The sequence below is a fragment of the Bemisia tabaci genome, chromosome 7 (genome assembly GCF_918797505.1).
Source record: "Bemisia tabaci chromosome 7, PGI_BMITA_v3".
NCBI lineage: Eukaryota > Metazoa > Arthropoda > Insecta > Hemiptera > Aleyrodidae > Bemisia > Bemisia tabaci.
This window is the reverse complement of record NC_092799.1, coordinates 51540332-51559360: the sequence shown is the minus strand read 5'-3', so window position 1 is coordinate 51559360 and position 19029 is coordinate 51540332. Positions and strand designations below refer to the sequence as shown.

At 35.4% G+C, this 19029-nt stretch overlaps 1 protein-coding gene across 2 annotated transcripts; it reads right to left on the bottom strand.

The window, feature by feature from the left end:
- Positions 1-879: 879 nt before the first annotated feature.
- On the bottom strand, positions 880-19029 carry gammaCOP (coat protein (coatomer) gamma). 2 transcript variants are annotated; one of them, XM_019054850.2, is made up of 16 exons: positions 18891-19029; positions 18490-18620; positions 17637-17864; positions 16883-17049; positions 14321-14450; positions 13227-13475; positions 12245-12448; positions 9426-9585; positions 8635-8743; positions 7743-7986; positions 6376-6556; positions 5194-5354; positions 4664-4838; positions 3340-3434; positions 2196-2439; positions 880-1175 (listed from the first exon to the last, which is right to left on the bottom strand). In XM_019054850.2, the coding sequence occupies exons 1-16, from the start codon at positions 18925-18927 to the stop codon at positions 1045-1047; spliced, it is 2646 nt and encodes an 881-aa protein (XP_018910395.1). In that variant the 5' UTR covers positions 18928-19029; the 3' UTR covers positions 880-1044. The 2 variants fall into 2 exon arrangements, with proteins under 2 accessions (XP_018910395.1, XP_018910396.1); XM_019054851.2 differs by having other exon boundaries at positions 5194-5351.

Sequence of the window (19029 nt, the reverse complement as noted above, 5' to 3'; positions counted from 1 at the left end):
GGGGGGGGGGGGGATTTTCACTTTTCTTATTTATACATATGTATGGGTGAATATTTTTACTAAAGTAACCTAATCTAGCTGATGTGGCTTGGTTCCTTTCTGTTTAACGTCGTCTAATTCAAACGTACGCGGCGGGAAGTACAAATTCAACATTTCATGAGGTCTTAAACAACTTGATTGCAAACAATTCCTCACTTCAATTACAATTACTATTAAAAAAATTTATTTGCGATTTCGATTAATGTTCGATCAATCGCACTGCTCTACTTCTGACTTAACAAATTATTGAAAAGTGATGAAAATTGGCATGTTTTGAGGTCTTTAACTGTGAAAGAATTTTTCTGAAGAGCTTAGTGGATTGTTGAACCTTAATTTCAACATTTTTAAAAATGATTAAAAGGAATAAATTGGAATGCATCACTAAACAAGCAATGAATGAAGGCACTACGGAATGTGCTTTCTCTTAAAAATGCCACAAGAAATAGAAATGACATGACAGGAGGCCTGAAAATTAACTCTTAAAAAGGTATAAATATTTACAACTAGCACTGGTTTGTGAAAAAAATACGAGCATCAACATTTATACAATCTAACTATATTTGATCACTGTTGGGAATACCGGTTACGTTTCATTTAGGGGCCAATTTCCAATTTCTTCTAATGTAAGGAGTTTTCTATTTGAGATTTTGAAGAGAAAACATGTACTCCTTTTTAGTTCAGATGTTGCCAAGTCGCCCATTCTTCTAAACTGTCTGTCAAACGGTAAGCATTTCATTTTGAAGGGCCTTAAAAATGTTCCGCTCCTTTGAAGTATTTCAATGTTTGGCATAAAATGTGACTCAATGTTTATAAGAAGTGAAAAAAACAAAACTTGACAAGTTTCTGTAAAAACTTTAATAAAGACTTTCAGATAAAAATTATCTATACATACATTTACTGAAGGAAAATTTTTGGAGCTAACATTCAGCAAAGATTTAAACAAATGAAGATCAATTAACAATTTTTTTCTCTATATACAGGCTTTACAAAAAGTACCTCTGGGCTTTAACCAAGAGCAGAGGTTATCAACTCAGCAATTTCTTGAGATGGAGCTCTGACGGTGATTTGCATGGTTACACCTTCAGCTAGCGCTAATTTAGCACGTACAAGAACATCATGACCTCCACGGAACATGCCTAACATAAATAAGAAATGAAAAGTTATCAAATGGAAAAAATCAACCTGTGCTTTACTTGCTCAGGATAGACTCACAGATTAAAAAATGATTTAAGTTCAGAGCAAAGCTTGTGTTACCTGCTGATTGATTTTGTCTGTACTTAATACATTGTAATAGCAAAAGACTCCTTAATTGGAATGTTAAAAATCTCGGATTATAGTTTATTTTCTTTGAGGAAAATTAATCATAATATTTCCTCACAATTCGTAGTCCCTCTAGCATATCGACGGTGAAACTACCAAACCACGTATCTCGTTTGCGGTGTTTAAAAATCTACGCTCACATTTTATTTTTTTGAAGTAGACCAAATCAATATCATTCCTTGAAATTTTCACGGAATTTTCTCCGCACAAAGAGGAAAAATCACAGAAATTTTCAAGACTGGATGTTAAGTAGTTTTTCATTTAAAAAATAAAGTATGACAGGAAGGCTGCGACGTCGCAAACCGAGATACGTGGTTTGGTAGTTTCACCGTCGATATGGGCCTACCTCGATTTTCACATGAGCCCTAGAAAGCATGGCTTTGTATGTAAAATTAGGCTTACGTGGAAATTGAGCTACTCCTTTACGTCAAAGAAGCGACGAATCGTGTGTGCTTTTTAGAGAACAGGAGGAAAAATTTTAAGAAAAATTCAACAGACTTTCGGTTAGTTTTTTGTTTTATAGGAATTAACTAATAAAACTTAAATGAGGTTTTTTTGCAACTTCAATGGGATTTCAGCGAGACTAGAACTTGAGTTAAACCAATTTTTTTTAATTTTTTAATGCCAGTTTTAGATTTTTTGGTAAAGCACTGCTTTACTTTGGAGGATTTCAATTGAGGAGAGTTCGATGTGGGCAAAAAAATTCTAGTACTGGAAAATTTTGAGTTGAATTTTGTACCTTGTCAAGTTGTCCATGAGGTGGATTAAAATTCACCCTGTTACAAAGAGGGTGCAAAAACAACAAGACAACAAAAATGAAAAAATCAAGAGCTTACCCGCAAGGAGGAGAGTATGAGCTGATTTTCCTTGAGGAAGCCTGTCTGTTCTTTCAGCCGGTTGCATGCCAAGAAATACAACAATATTTTGAATCGCCTGCTCCAGAGATGTAACACTGGTGAGCACGTAAGTATCTTCAAGTTCGAAAAATGACTCGCCTTCTGCTTGCTCCCATGCAGCTCCCCAATTCCCTTTCATAACCCGAACCACTTGATCGCTGAGCAACACATCCAGGTCCTCCAACTGAAAATTTAAGTCAAGAAATGTGAGTAATGAAGCCAATAGAACAAGTAATAATGATTAAAAATGAATCATTGTACATATAATATAAATTAATCATTTTTTGGTAGAAAAACAAACATTGTTTGCTGATTCTACGCATGCTTCTAAATGAAGATGAAGACGCACGAATTTCACAACGCCATGATTGCATTTCTTCTACTACTAAATGCCATCCAAATTATTGACAACCTAGAATCAACACCAAATAAGTTTATGCACTTAGGGACTACCGCAGAAGATTTGGGACATCAGTTTAGCAATGAAAGTAAATGTTGGAATCAAGATGGCAGGTCTTCCATCACAATCTAAAAAAGTATGAATTTTTTGGGCATCGACTCTAAATACTCTGTGAATACCTTGAGAAAATGCTTTTGCAAGCAAGTTACACATGATTCCTTTTATGATACATGGAGACAACATAAGCTGACATTATTTCTAAAAATAATTTACAAAGACTTCATGTTTTCAAGAGGCTTGTAAACTTTTTGTGGGTAAAGGCTTCTAATTTTTCAAATGCATCCTTGAAACCCTAGCCTCAGTTACATGATCTTGGTCTTAGCTTGACAGAATAGTCTACAATGTTGTTATTGTTTTTTTTTAATATGATTGGATTTTTAAATCGTACCAACTTCATTAAGTACACCAAAGTAAAAATCTTTGATCGACTACTAATTTTTTTCATGTAAATAAATCACAGTGTACTTTTTTGTTCTTATTTTCGACTTTATTTTATCTTTAAAAACAATGCAATTGTTTCTGTAATTCAAAAAGTTTCACAATAAATATAATAATAATAATAATAATAAAAAAACATCGACATGTTATAATGAAAGAAGAGTATAATTGAATAAAATTACTCACCATGTAAGTATCATGATAACCTTCATCTGTGTCAGGCTCCCCGGTTGTAGGGTCACAATCCTTGACGACAAACTTGAGAGTAGCACCAAAAGTGCCTAAAAATTGAAACACAAAAACGTTGGTGTTATTTAAATTGCTGTTATTTAAGTTGCCTCTTTCTATGCTCATCTTGTTATTTTGTTTTTTTACCCATCTGTAATAGGATTTTAAATCGGTGAAAAGTGTAAATGAATATAGAAAGAAAGGGGAAGAAAATGAGGAAAAATGCCAGTGGATCAGTAGAATCAAATAAGACACAACAGACTGAATATTGATAAAAACCACAATGAGAAAAATTTGCCACCATATAAGAAAAAACCAGGGTTTTCCACAATAGGCGACCATTGCACCGAAGTGTGTAGACTTTGGATTCATGTTGAGTATGAAATTACCCAGAACATAAAACGCTAATTTCTTAATCGAGCTGGACTACATCAAGCAATTAGGTACTACAGTTATTGGCTTGGTTTAGAAACACCGTAAAAACCATTAATTTCTCTACGCAAATAAGTGTTTTTACGGATGAGCCCAAAGTTGAAGTTTCTAGTTGCAAAATGTTGTCCAATAATGAATCGATTGAAAGTGAAAGTTTTCAGTGTACCCACTGCAAAATTTACAAGAAAGAATGTGTATTTCTGATGATTGATCGCCTGTCCTGCACGGTGCAGCTTATTTAAGTCACATTGGAAAATCTAGTGGCATGTGTTGGCAATTGGTTCCATCCATGAAAATAATCAGTTGTCTAAAATATAAGTCAATTTGAAGCATGCTTAGATAACCTGCAAAGCAATCGAAATTTTAGAAAAATTACATTAGTTTAAATGACCCCTTAACTACCCCCACCAATGAGTCTTGAGTGTAATTTTCTCTTCTTAAGGAATGGATAAGTTTTTTAACGTTTGGGCTCATATTATAGCCAAAAGACCCATTTCTGCAGATCGGCCTGTTTCTTCCCTATTGAACCAATGTAATTTTTTCTGGAATTTTAAATCCCTTTGACGGTTCACTAAAAATGCTTCAAATTGGCTCAAATTTAAGATGATCGATTATTTTTATGAATGGGACCAATTCCTGCCTGATGCAACTTGATTTTCCAACATGACTGGAATAAATCACGCCCTCCTGTCTCATGGTACACTTACATTAATGGTCCTTCATCGGTTGACAGGAACTTATGAATAAACTTATGAAATTGATGGGCAACTGCTTTTGAACCTGAGGACTTTTTGAACATGGTTTGAAAATTGAGGATCCTTGTGTTGTTTCATTTTTTAATTATACTTACTGACTGATAAGGAGAGATCCTCTGGAAACTTGAGTAGTACATAAACCGAACCAGTTTCACCGCAGGATAATTTTGGGCAAGCGACTTCTTTCAGAATCTCATAGCCTTCGGGTTCCTCTAATGTAACTCCAATTGATTCAAGTAGGGTATCGCTCAATGTATTTAGGATGTTGAACTGAAAAAGAAATAAATCAGTGAGTTCACATTTTTTTTTTTTAGAAAACATGATTTACAGAAAAAATTAAAGAAAATGAATAATTAGTGGCACTAATTCATCTGATCATTAATTTTACACTTGTTTATATTGTTTTATTTAGATAAGCCTTCAGTTTGAATTTCCTTTAACTTCTGTTTCAATGTTTTGCAATTTTGAATTTGTTAATTGCTTTACAGTAAAATTTTTTTAGAGGTTACTTAATTCTTTCATTAGTTTAAGAAAAAAGATTACTCAATTGTACACTTAGATTAAAAACAAAATTCTGCAAAAAAAGACATACAAAGCGAAGAGAAATGTTAAAAAATTAAGTTACCTGAAGAATTAAGTGGTCACTGAAGCAGTGTTTTATACATTTAACGACATACTCTGTCTCTGATTCAGTCAATTGAACAGGGTCTGAGGAACGGAATAAAGAGCCAGGCAAGGGAGCTAACTCTGGAATACTGGCTAATTTCACGGCATATGATTCGGCTGCTGAAGAAGCAAAGGAAAAATTAAAATAAGGAAGAAGAGTATATGAGTTAATGAGGAGGAAAAATTCATCAAAATAAGTTACGTACTTTTAAGACAGAAGAATAATCATCAAAAAGAAAAAATCAATTTGCAATATTTAAAATTACAGAAAACAAATAACTCTGAGTTATGGGCCCATTCTACAAAATACGATGCAGTAGCTGACAATGAGGTTAGAATGGTTAGTTACTGAAAACTTACACAAAGAGTAAGAAATAAAAACGATGCGAAAATGAATTTAAATACTGCAATTTTTTTTTTTTTTTTTTTTTTTTTTTTTATATTCATTTTTTTCCTGGTACCATTATAGCTGTGTTAATCATAATTGAACTTTTCAGTTGGAGAACGACACATCTCGGAAAAATGAAATTTTTCAGGAGATGATAAAAACAGTGTAACCGCCAGGAAAGGAGTGTTTCTTGGCAAAGAAATGAGCATTGTAAAAACCCTGAGTTGGGTCCCTTACAAACTGAGAGATTCAATTCAAGGAAGGCACAAAGTCAAAGGAAAAGTGATCATTTTTACAAAAAAAAAAATAAAGAATCATCAAAAGAAGCTCAGTCCTTAAGCGTACGGACACTAATAATAAACTGAAACAAACGAAAACTAAACGGACCAAAACAAACGGTAAATCGAGGAAACAAACTGTGAGCTAAATAATGAAATAAAGAAAGCCAAAACTAAAAAACTCTAATTCACAAAAATAAATTATAAGTGACATAATATAATAAATCCACAGTTCCATTATAAACGCATTTAAGAGGGTCAAAAAATTCAATTTTCCACCCTGCTTTTTCCAACATTATCATACAGAAAGATAACTTTAAAATCTCACCAAATTTTAATCTCTCATGGTCTGGAGGCCACAAAGAAATTCATTTAAAATAATACCAAACTTTGACTGGTGCCGAAGTTCTTTGCACATAGTCCTTCGAGTTCTCAAACAACTGATGCAAACACCAGTAACATAAATCTAGCATACCTTTAGCAGGAGTTTCTGGTTGAACAGCGACTGGATTAGCAATGTCTACGGTACCGTGACCCTTTTCTGGCACATTTGTAGGCTCTGGCGCTGATACAGGAACGGTGGAAATATCAAATTGTTCTGGGGTAGGATTCGCAACGTACTGAGTGAGAGCTCTCTCTAGGCTAGGAATAGATACCTGTAAAGAAGGAGGACATGATAATATCAGCCACATGCATGAAGATTTTCAAAAAAAAAAATACCTCTTTTTTGCAAAAATTTTCAGATAAGTAAGCATTCACAACAAAAAGAAAAGAAAAATATATAATATGATGGAGTTTTTTTTAGCCAATGTGCGTTAAAAATTCAGCATAAAGCTGAAAATCTCAATACAGAGGGAAAAAGCTCATATGAGCACTATTTTCCCTCAAAGAGATAAGCTGTTTGGTGCAACACTAGTTATGACCATTCAGGAAGGAAACTGCAGACGCGTTTCAGCCTTGTTGGGCCAATCCTCAGTGCAGCGCAGCCTCCTGAATTTCCTGCTACAAAGCTCGGAGAGGTCGTGACAACCAGCCTGAGACTTGGGCAAGAGGTCGCTGGCACAAGTAAACATGCGCCATCTAGTGAGCAATTATCCAAACAGCTAAACTGATTGCGGTGGACGCACAGGTTGTAAAACAGTATATTGGAGTTTTTATAGCCAACAAGCATTAAAAATTCAGCATAAAGCTGAAAATCTCAATACAGAATGGTCGTAACTAGTGTTGCACCAAACAGCATATCTCTTTGAGAGAAAATTGTTCTCATATGAGCTTTTTCTCTCTGTATTTGAGATTTTCAGCTTTATGCTGAATTTAAATGCACGTTGGCTAAAAAAACTCCAACATACTATCTTACAACCTGTGCATCCACCGCAATCGGTTTAAGGACAAATATAAACTAGTAAATGACAAGTTGATCGTATCATTGTTTGATAGAATCTTACAATGACAAGACATTCATTAATTACTAGAGCTGTGCAATTAATTGAATGTTTATTGTAATTGCAACTGGTTTTTTGAAATTATCATTACGGTACAGTTGAAAAATCAATCACAATTGAATTGACTTTTCAAAAACCAGAGGCATCAGATTACTTGACTAATGTTTTATTGATAGGATTTAGACAAATACTGATGTTCAACATATAACTCACTACTTGGACAGACTCAAAATAAAATGCGGAGCCATCACTTAGCTCATCACAAATCGAATCAAATGAAAACAAGAAAATACCCCTTTAGCTTTACAGCAGCGACTGGAGACTTTTTCCTGAAAAACGAAATAGATGCTGCATTTTCGAGTTCCCGGTATTGAGAGAGGACGAATGAAAACTTGTATACCTGGAGGTGATCGACAATGTAATGATAAATGAACTGCGGCTGGTCTCCACTGAGAATATGGTAGTAAAAAGTAGCCCTGTCTCTTGTCTCGTCGTCGCAATCCATCTGACACCTGGCCAGGAGAACCAGAATATTCGGCAATAAGTCCGGGCAAGATGCACCAAATTGAGCCATTGCAGCAACAGCCGCACAGCGAACGACAGCACTCTCTAGAATCACTCGGTTGTAAATGAAGCGGATGTATCTAAAAAAGAGAAACTAAATGTTACTCCTAATGAAACAGGTTATTTCTTCTTATGGTAATACATTACTGAGGTATCAGAGAAATTAGAATAAACTACAATGGATTTTTTCAAACAAATTCCGCCCTTTTTTGAAATTTCCTAAAGAAATTCTCCAAGACTTTCTTCCAAAAATATTACTCATAGTCTACGACTGAAAAAAGACTGCTGAAGAGCGGAGTCGGTGACTTGCCTATGGTATTGTTTAAGGTTTAAATAAACTAAATTTTGCAGCAAGGAACTATAATTTTTGGCTCGTTCTAGAAAAAACGTATGTGCCATTAGTTTCTTTATGCAGATAGGTGCATTTACAGATGAGTCAAAAATTTAAGTAGCTGATTGCAAAATGACCTCCAAATCTCAGTTACATCCGCTCATTCATACACCAAAGCTAATGGACCCATAAAAAATAGACCAAGTCACTTCTTGGACTGCGTCACATTTTGTGTTTTCGACTTTAGTTTTGATTGGAAAAAGATCTCATCAGGAAGAGAGGAGAAATTTTGAAACATTGCAATAGAGATGAAAAAAATAAATTTTACTTCTGCCTACAAAATTTAATTCAAGTTCATAGAAATGTGACACGTTTTGAATTAAAACAAACAACAAACCTGGAGGGTTGTTTTGTACGAGGCCCTTCCTTTCCTAATAAGTGTAAAATGCGGACAGCAAGGCTGGTATGTTCACAGTCCTCTATGAACTCACATAAATGGGCTAAACCTGGACACAAATGAATGACAAACCAATGAGCTAGAAGTAAGTGTAATGAAACATTATACAAACAGAGAAATAAACATGCTTCAAAGCCAATAGAATTAGAATAATTTTGAAACTTGGCCAAGAAATTCGTAAAAAATATCAAAAATATACAGACTCTTCTTTTTTCTAATGAAAAATCAGTAAATTATGATACAGAGTAAATTCAAACTTTTTGCTTGCAAAAAAACCAAGATCAACGCAGGTTAAACCAACCTTAAAACCAACTTTTATTTTAGGCGAAAAAACCAGGACCTGGTTTCACAGACGTTTGCTGCCTTCTCTGATACAGGGCACCACTAATCTTGTTGAAAAAATCACCGCACAGAAAAGTTCTTCAATTGTAAAATATGCTGAAATCAGCTTATGTTTTTTGTGAGCGAAAAATGCGAATTGACATACACAAAAAAGGCTACTTCCTCAGTTTTCAGTCAAATTTAGAAAGCTTCATTGTGTCCATTGTAATCTGGGTAAAATTTCAAAAAGGAGATGTATTTCAGTGTTTAATTTCATACCTTATCTAGTTGTTCACAGAACGTTTAATTGAATTCTTTGAATGTTTGGCATTAAGCTACAAAGCAATGAGTAACACAAACAAATTGCTCCATTGTGAATGTCAACTGGTGACATCTTTTTTAAACATTACCTGTTTCTTTGGCATCGGGATTTTCTTCTATGATAGATATTATTGTGTCTGCAATTGAAGCTTTATATTCTAAACCTCCTTCATCACGTAACATAGCTGATAAGAAATTCATCAACACACCATGCTTCCTCGGAAACTTCAGACAAAGAGCTCTTATTGCCTGAAAGGAGATTAAATAGTAGACATTAATTTACACACACGATAAAACAAAGGCATTCAGTGCCCTGATGAACTTCTGTGGTAAGAGTATGATCATTAAAGGTGGTCGCCTAAAAGAATCCCGGATAAAAATATAGACTGATATGAGAATATGCAGAAATATGCAAGAACAAGAAAACCATTAGGAATTTTAAGAGGATCGTCCAGAAAGTAAGTTCGCCTGTTCAATATCTCCTGAACTAGGATAGGTAGAGAAAATCTGTAAAAAGCGTTAAAAAGCCACTACTCTAAGCTCCCTAACGGGCTATACATTTTTAAATTTGACTTGATAGAACTCTAGAAAAGTGAATTTTTCTGAACCCACCTTCCTCTCCGCACAGGTCCAAAATTTTAAGAGGCTTCATTCGCAAGTGAGCCGCTGTGTCTATCGCTCATGGCCAAAAAGTAGCTTAGAGGTGATTGAAACACATGTAAAACATAAGTACAGCCATTTTCCAACAAGGAAATAGGAGGATTGACCGTGTTTACTTAGATTATTGGTGGGTTTGGGCTGCAGTACATGGAAATGTTAAGCAACATAATAGTCAACTCGTGGAGTTGTAACGCTGAATTTGGTTTCGGTGTCTGAATTGAGCTCTATTATTCGTTCTTTTGCCAAGAAAGGTGACCCTTGCTGCTCAAATTCAGGTTCATTTATGGTAAAAGAGTTGTAAAAGCTGCATATTTTTCCGAATCATACATTTTTGACGAAATTTCTTTGAGAATTGGCAGGATAACTTAATTCTTATTAAGGTTTCACTTAGCTAATGAGAATTAACGTTGACAATTTTATAAACTTTTGCTCGGATGCAACTGATTTTGAGGTAAACACTGTCAATCCTGCTATACTCTTGTTGAAAAGTGACCTTACTTATGTTTTACAAGTATTTCAACCACCTCTAAGCCACTTTTTTGCCATGAGCGATAGACAAAGTGGCTCACTTGCGAATGAAGCTCCGAAAAATTTTGGACCCGTGCGGAGAGGAGGTGGGTTCAGAAAAACCCACTTTTCTTGAGTTCTATCAAGTCAAATTTAAAAATCTATAGCGCATTAGAGAGTCTAAAGTAGTGGCTTTTTAATGCTTTTTAGAGATTTTCTCTACCTATCTCAGTTTAAGACGGGATGTTGGAGTTTTTTAGCCAACGTGCATGAAAAGTTCACCTTAACGCACGTTGGCTAAAAAACTCCAACATCCCATCTTACGTGTATCTCAGTTCAGGAGATATTGAACAAGTAAACTTACTTTCTGGATGACCCTCGTACAAAAATTAAGGGATACTAGTTGATTTGATATCATTAATGCTTAATATTTCAAGTCATTTTTGCAATTATTGACATATCAATGGGGTAGTTGCATGCAGCTGGGATTTTAGATTTGAAGACTGTTTCTGGCAGAACTTTTCGCGAAAAAGCAGTTTTTCGCATTTGCAAGTTCCGAAATTGAGTCGAAAGCTTCGTAAAAGTTCGATGAAAAGTCGCAAAATCGCAGTAAGAAATAAACGATTTCCATTGGCTGTAACGTCAGTTGGTATACACGGCCCCGCCCAACGCCATCATCCCTATCTCGACCGTGTGTTTACCGAGCCGAAGTATGATCTGTTGTGTCATTTAAAGTGTCTAAATAATCTTTTTTCCTCGGAAAATACTGTCGGAAATCATGCCAAAAGGTGTTCAGAACCGTATCTTGATCATTAACTCTAACACAGCGCTAGTTGAGATCAGAAAAGTGATAAGAACAAGTCTATGTTATGGTGTTGTTGCGATTTTTGGTCACCGGCGCCACCAGCACCTAAAGAGCCCAACTCGAGCTATGATTGGCTACAACGCACGAACACTGCCGAAGCAGTCCGGACGCACCCTAATCCGACAGACCGCACGGCTCTTGGCAGCGGCAAAAGATACGCGAAAAGCTCTATTCCAACTCCCTTATTCACCAAGAAATCATGATGGAGAGTTTTCAAAATTGTTTTGAAATTATCAATCAAATCCTAAAATTTTCATCAACGTAAAGAAATCAAGTCTAGACAAAAAAATCGATTTTTCGCGAATTTTTGAACAGACCGTACTTACACGTATTTGGCATAGGGCGAACACGGGCGAACCTTGGTGTATACCATGTGACGTCACAAAGTCCCAGTTTTGAAGCACGGGAAAAGACCTGTTTCAAATGGCATTTGACTTTGAGGAGCTTTTTCTCAAAGTTCCGGTGACCAGGAATTTTTTTTAAAAATACCTCAATACTCAGTAGACCTCAAACTTTTAGAAATTGAATTAAAAAAATGTCATGCAACTACCTCAATAGCAATGGTTCCAACAAAAACGATAGAACCTGAAATTAGAGCTACATGAACATTTGAATTGCATTTTGTAAGAAAGAACCACAAGCATTGCAATGTCCCTACGGTTAAGCAAATTTTTCTAAATGGCAAATATAAACTGAGCATCTAAACAAGTTGTATCTTCACTTTGAATAAACTATAAATTCAATACAAAATTTACCTTTGAAACTTAAATGTTTTACAAGGAAAGTTGCAGAATCCTAGCAACATCGGAGTGCTCTTGGTTCTTTTCTGCAAAACGCAATCCTTTTTAACTTAAGTTACACTTGGATATGAATTACCTGAACGACAACAACTTTGAATTCATCTGAGATTTCAGAAACAAAGGTGGATATCTGTTTCATTAGTCGATCGACTGAGGATTCCGCCCCTGTCTTGAGAAGAGTAGTTATGGCCAAAGTAGCGATGGATCTGTTTGAATCACTGATAAGGTTCTCAAGATCCAAATTGCATGCTGTCACAGCAGCTGGATGAGACATAGCCACCTGAAATATACAAATATCCAAATTTTAGATAAATATTTAAAGTGTTCAAGAATTTTATAAGACTTTCATGAGAGAAATTGCCAGACTCTTGTTTTAGAAAATGCTCTGTAGCAGATTACTTGGGCTTTTTTTAAAGCAGTTGAGGACGATAATTTTTTTGTGAGCAGTAGAGTTTCCTTTTTTTTCTTTCGATTTCTTTCCTAAATTTTCTTTTCAGCTCTTTGAGAGGAAGAAGCAGCGTTGATTTTAATGAAAAAGACTGAATAGCAAATTGGTTCTAGTGAAGAAAAATGTCCAGTGCGCTATTCTTTAGTAAAAGCTGGATCTTTCCAACACATTAATAAGCCTTTTTACTAAAATAGTATTACGCATCAGTTGCAACTTATTAAGAAGACAAAATGTGTGATCTAAATTTTCAAATTTTTCAAATGTTTTCATTTTAAGATTTTATAGAACATTCAAAAATCTAAGGTAATATTGTCCTTGGTTGGGGACTAGCAATAGAAATAAATAATTCGAGAAATACAAAAAGAACCAAGGAAGAAAACATTGTCTTTTTTGTATCATCCAAAAGGTTGTGAGGACCTTCCACTGACACAAAATATCCACACAAAAAAATTGCAGAGGCCATTTGAAAAAACATTGAGATTTAAAATAACTGTCAAATCAAATTATCGCTTGACTTTTATTAAATGATCTTATTAGTCACTGTAAAACCTTTGTTGATAAAGATAAAGGTAAAGGCTGTAAAACTTTTCTCACTTTGTTATGTACTTACTTTATTCAATGTTCTGACAGCTGCAAAACGCAGAGCAGGCTTTGGACTGGAACAGAATAATTGAAGCACCGATACTGCGGGGGCCAGTTCACGGGGTGTTGTGCGTCTAAGATTCACAACTGCATGCGCAGCCTCATAGATGACTGTCTCTGACTTATGCCTCAAACATTTTTCAACGAAGTCAAAAAGGGGTGACTCACTCAATGCAACATCACCTTCTTCTTCCAGTAGTTTGCAAACAATTCGGATCTAAAATATAACATACTTTTCATTAGAAATCGAAAAAACAAAATTACTCCTTATTGTCATTTTATGAGTTTTGTTGCATGATTTCATGTTTTGGATCTTGTTAGGCATCAATTTATATTTTTTACTGATCTGCATAAATTTTTGTCTTTATTTCTTTCACACAATGCTCCTATAATAGAGGTCGCTTTCCCAAAAATGTACTGTGATTTAGTTGTTCGTTTCCTTTTATTGAATCCTTTTGGAGGGAATTGTAATTCATTCTAAATTCATTAAAAGAGTGCTTAAATTAGACAAGTAAATTGATGAAAAAAATATTGACTAAAATTCTCCTTCAGTTGATAGGAAGGAGATAAAAAAAGTAAAATTTTTTTGCTTCATAAAAAACACCTCCACATCAAAACTCGATCTTTAAAAGTATACGTTTTCCTACTGATCACTTTGCCCACATATTTACTATGAAAATAAATCCATACAACTTTAAGGCCTTTTTTTATAAATTATGTACTGCAGAACTTTTCACAATAGAAAGGATTGGGGGAAGCTTCAATGAGAAAGGTTTGATGATTTTGTAAAATTGATAATAGTGATGCTAAACATCAATGGCTGAAGTCGGATAAGGTATACCTCAGAATGCAATGTTGTAAATCTCCTCTTATATTTTATTTTTCCAAAGACAAACTGCCCAACAATTTTTCTTGAATATTCCAGGGAATATTCTTCACTTATTCTAAAAAAATCAAACAAAACTAAGTGGACACATTTTAATTAGTATTCCTTAAAGAAAAAAAATTAAACATTATAGTCAAAGAATTTTAAGCATTGAAATAAAGATGCGATGAACTTACAAGAAGACAGACAGCAAAAGGCGACTTCAAGGGTGAACGTGTTAGCTTTGTGACTAATTTAGTGACAGCCAATCTGTCAGATTTTCGAATATGGTATAGCACTCCTAGAGCATGATATTGCACCATCACACTGTAACAAAGAAAACAAAATTGATATTCACTTCCTAAAGAGCTTATACAGGGTGTCTACTGAAACAGGCTGATCAAAAATAAGTACTTTTACAGTACTTTTTCAGTACATTCTTGAGTAATTCAGAACCTCCTCCAACAGAAAAATTCCGTACTTTTTCAGTACCTCCATTTGACGAAGTTAAAAAAATTTCAAATATTTAAAAGTGCGACAAAAATGACAAAATATCTAAAAATATTCCGGACCTTTTTGCAGAATTTCCGCACTTTTTCAGTGCTTCCGGACCGCCCTTAAAAAATCAGAACTATTTCCGGACTTGTAGACACCCTGTTATACTTGCGGTAACACCTAGATTATTCTCTGTGAAGGCTTCATAAAAGGTAAATATGCAAGTACTATTTGACCGAGACACTGACTGTGCCTGCAAGTTTGTTTGTAGATAATGATATCTGCACCACCAATAAAGCAGATGATGAGGCATCTGCTTGAGAACTCATAGATTAAAATGCTTAAAAGTATCATTTTCAGATTTACCGTAACAAAGTTTAACAAGTGTAAACAAATTTTTGTCTCTTAATTTTCATGATGTAAGAGTAGGTTGAGGAATGATATGAGATGTTGCGTGTGAGAGGAATGTTTCGATTTGACTATTGATTCTTATGTAAAAGTTCGCGAGAAACACTCCCAAGCTCAAAAAAAGCTCCCTAAATTGAAGGCGTGATGGAAAGGATATCCCAAGCTAACCTGAGAGTCCACCTCTACATCAAGACAAACTCTTCATGCAAAGATAGGGAGCAAATAAATTGACAGGGCTGCCACTTTATTCGGGGACTCTAAAACTGAAAACACGGCAATCCTGCTGATGTATTTGCTCCCCATCTTCACATGGAGAGTTTGTCTTGATGTAGAGATGGACTCTAAGGATAGCATGGGATATCCCCTCCACTTAGGCCTCAACTTGAGAGCTTGGGAGTTGATTTCAGAGAAAACAAGTGGGACTATCGTGTTTCCCGCGAACTTTTACATAAGAATTAATAGTCAAATCACAAATTTCTCACACATGCAACATCTCCATTGAATGGGCCTGTTGCAAACTTTTGCTAGAGCAAAACTAAGAGTTGTTTCTTATAGATAATGCCTCAAAAATCACGATGAGCGCATCGGCAAACTCTGAAATGCACTCATTACTTCACAATCTGCGTAAGAAATTTGCGGTTTTTTGAGCTTCCCGCTTCAAAAACGATACTACGGCACAGGTGAACATTTTGTAAGAGGAGTCGTTCCATCGTCGGCAATAATCATCATAGCCGACGCCAATCCGCCAAAACACGTTTGATGGGACGAGATAACACCTGAACTGGATTAGACCAGATAACAATCGGTGTGTTAACGTTCATATTTTCCACGCCCGAATGGATTGACCTTGAACTCTCCTTGAATTACTCGCGCAACTGCGTGCAAGCGTCGGCCATGATGAATATCGCCGACGATGGAGCGACTCCTCTAACAAAATGTTCGCCTACGCCGTAGTATCGTTTTTGAAGCGGGAAGCTTAAAAAAACGCAAATTTCTTACGCAGATTGTGAAGTTATGAGTGCATTTCAGACTTTGCCGATGCGCTCATCGTGATTTTTGAGGCATTATCTACAAGAAACAACTCTTATTTTTGCTCTAGCAAAAGTTTGCAACAGGCCCATTATATGATCATTGGTGTGAAACAACTACAGAGACTTTTGCAGATGTAAGATGGTGATCATACAATCATGACCAAGGTAACGTCATGACCTGCTTTATGCAAGGTATTTTCACCATAGAGAGAAAGTCTCATTAAGAGCACTAATTCTCTCTCGGAGTTATGTTGTCTGGAGCAACACTCATTGTGCATAAACCTGTGATCTGTCAAAATAAAAATAAAAAATTGCGGCAAAAGTTTTCCTCGAAGCACAAAAAACACTGTCAATCTGATACTAGTAATTCTACGCATTTTGGCCTGTGAACTCACAGAGTGATGCCTCATCATCTAACACTTCGGTGATAGTGAGATCATCATAATTTCTTCGCTAACAAGCAGACCCAGGCCCAGTTTGTGATAAACGGTATTGTTCTAAAATTTTAGACAGAGGACTCTTTTTCCACTTGCATGTTTCTAGAATATTTTTTCTAGAAGTTTCTAGTTTTCTAGAATATTTTTGTTACATACATAAACTTACTTAGCAGCATAGCTCCATAATACTTTGACTTTATCATTCTGTTGAGTTTGCTATGAAAACTTTATCAAACGTTACTTATAATATTACACATCAGCGTTTGAGTTATTTTTTAGTAATAATTGCTTCAAAAGAAAATGAGAAGTACAAAATAGGAATTGATAAATCAGGAAGAACGTAGAAAGAGGTTTGAAGACAGGTGGATGAGATATCTCTTAAAATTACTTGTCACTTATGAGAGCTTCTTGCGCCTCATTAACCCAGCGTTTGACAACATCACCCGCAATTCTTGTCATATGCAGGCTACTAACGAGGGCTGCACTACTCACAGCAGCATTTCGATCAACAATTGCTTGCTTCATGTAACGTTCAATGGCTTGAAGCATTGATCCCTGAAATGAAAAAAATAAACTTAAAACTGATACTTATATCAGCGTGAATGTTTTATTACGTAAACTTGTAACAATGCAAATTGTTACATATTACACAAATGATATTAAGAGTACAAGTAAGTTCACTTTTGAAAGATAAACATAAAAGTAAGTATCCTGCAATAAATGATTTCTTGTTTCAGATGCACTTCATCTTAAGAGAGCCAGTATCATATAACTTCTGACATGTGTTAAAAAAAAACATTTTAAGACTAGAACAGTCTGTAAATATCCCTGAAAATTTTTCCACTTGTCGGCCTCCTGTGGTGTAGTGGTCGGCCTCCTGAGATGTAGTGGTTGTAGTGTTGGCCCTATGACCAAGAGGTCCCGGGTTCAATTCCCTGCCAGGTGATCTGAGTTCGATGGTCTCAGGCAATGGTCACCTGGGGCTGGGGTAATAAGCGTGAGATTAGCCAATAGGCTATTAGAAATTAGTTAAAAATAAAAATAAAAAAAAAAAAAAAAAAAAAAAAAATTACACTAAAACATAAATCCAAGCCCATTCTTTCAATTTTTAAAATTTCTTTTCTAAGTTTATTTCAACTTACGTCAGTTATGGAACAAAGAGCACGAATTGCAGCTGCCCGATACAGGTCCTCTTTACCCGTCATGTCCTTGGTTAGACTAGAAGTGACAATGATGACATCTTCAGCGAGGGAAGAGAGTTCCTTTATTCCCAAGTAGACCATTCTCCGGAGAATCACATCTCGAGATTGGAACAGCTTAGTCATTGCAAAGAACGTTTCAGTTGCTTCTGTTGTACCTAACTGCTCACCCTGCAGAAATAAATGACATGCATTCCAAGTTTTAGCAATCAAAGTAAAACTTTAAAAAAATAATTTAGGAGGATGATAAAATATAATTATGAAATTAAATGGACCGTTTGACAAAGAGGCACATGGGTTGAATAATTGACCCAAATTAGGAGACTTAGAGGTAAACAGGCGGAGCAAATATTCCAAATGATATTGCGGAAACACGCAAGAGTAGCCATCATCATCTTACATGCAAGGTTAAAAGAATTGACGAAACAAATCATGAGAGAGGGAAAAGTTCAAATGATGTATATAAACAAAATATTAGATTGATTCTTTGATAAGAGTGAGACACGAGGACCATAGTATTACAGGGAAAACTTTCATCCGGACAATCAAGAAAACCATTAATTCAGTATTCCCAGTCTAGACCTTTCAACTAGGTTAAATTAATAAGACTCAGGTGCAAATCAGGTCATTTCAAATAAAACTGATTAACCTTTTACTTAATGAGGATGAAAACCGATGAATAGGTGAGCTACACTTAAAGTTCCATTGAGAAGCAAAATGTCTCTGACGAAGACTTAAGCTTACACACTTTAGTCCATAGGATGCTTCGAGAATGTGGGAGTAAAGGAAATCTTACCTGGTTGATTAAATATAAAATTTTCGAGAGGATGATCGTGCATTTTCTTGGATTGACAGGAGTCTCATTGAAAGTTCGAGCCTCTTGTAAAACGCTTGTCTTCTCCAGGTTGAGAAAGATATTTCCGCCCCCTGAAACAGTTGGCATGGCTAGATGATGTAAATGTTTATTGGTTTCCGTGTTGTTGATGATTGTGTTTCAAGTATTGAAATTGACAAGATTCACATCAGGATATAAGAAAAGAGAAGCAAAATAAATATAGGATGCACATTTAGTGGGAAATCAGTAGAAATGTGATAAGGGATCAATGAAGTTGGATTTGAAGAATCTGGAAAGTTGCCACCTCTAAGCAAATAGACGGCAGGAATCCATAGAAGGTAGGAATCCAGTAGAACACTTACCGTCCTCTTCTTCTTTTTTATCCCTTTTAAATGCCATAATGTAATTATTTTAACTATTAAATAAGTAAAGTATTAAACCGACACGGCGTCCAATTGACAGACCATCCCGTACACGTCACGCATGTAAACGTTGTTGAAT

Bases quoted from the DNA above. Each gene is read 5' to 3' on its own strand.
- gammaCOP (XM_019054850.2), bottom strand. From the start codon at position 18,927: ATGGCATTTAAAAGGGATAAAAAAGAAGAAGAGGACG. The intron at 17,050-17,636 runs GTAAGTTGAAAT...TTTTCATTTCAG, and splicing joins CTCTTTGTTCCATAACTGAC to GGATCAATGCTTCAAGCCAT. The intron at 9,586-12,244 runs GTAATTCATATC...ATCTCCTTTCAG, and splicing joins TCAAAGTTGTTGTCGTTCAG to GCAATAAGAGCTCTTTGTCT.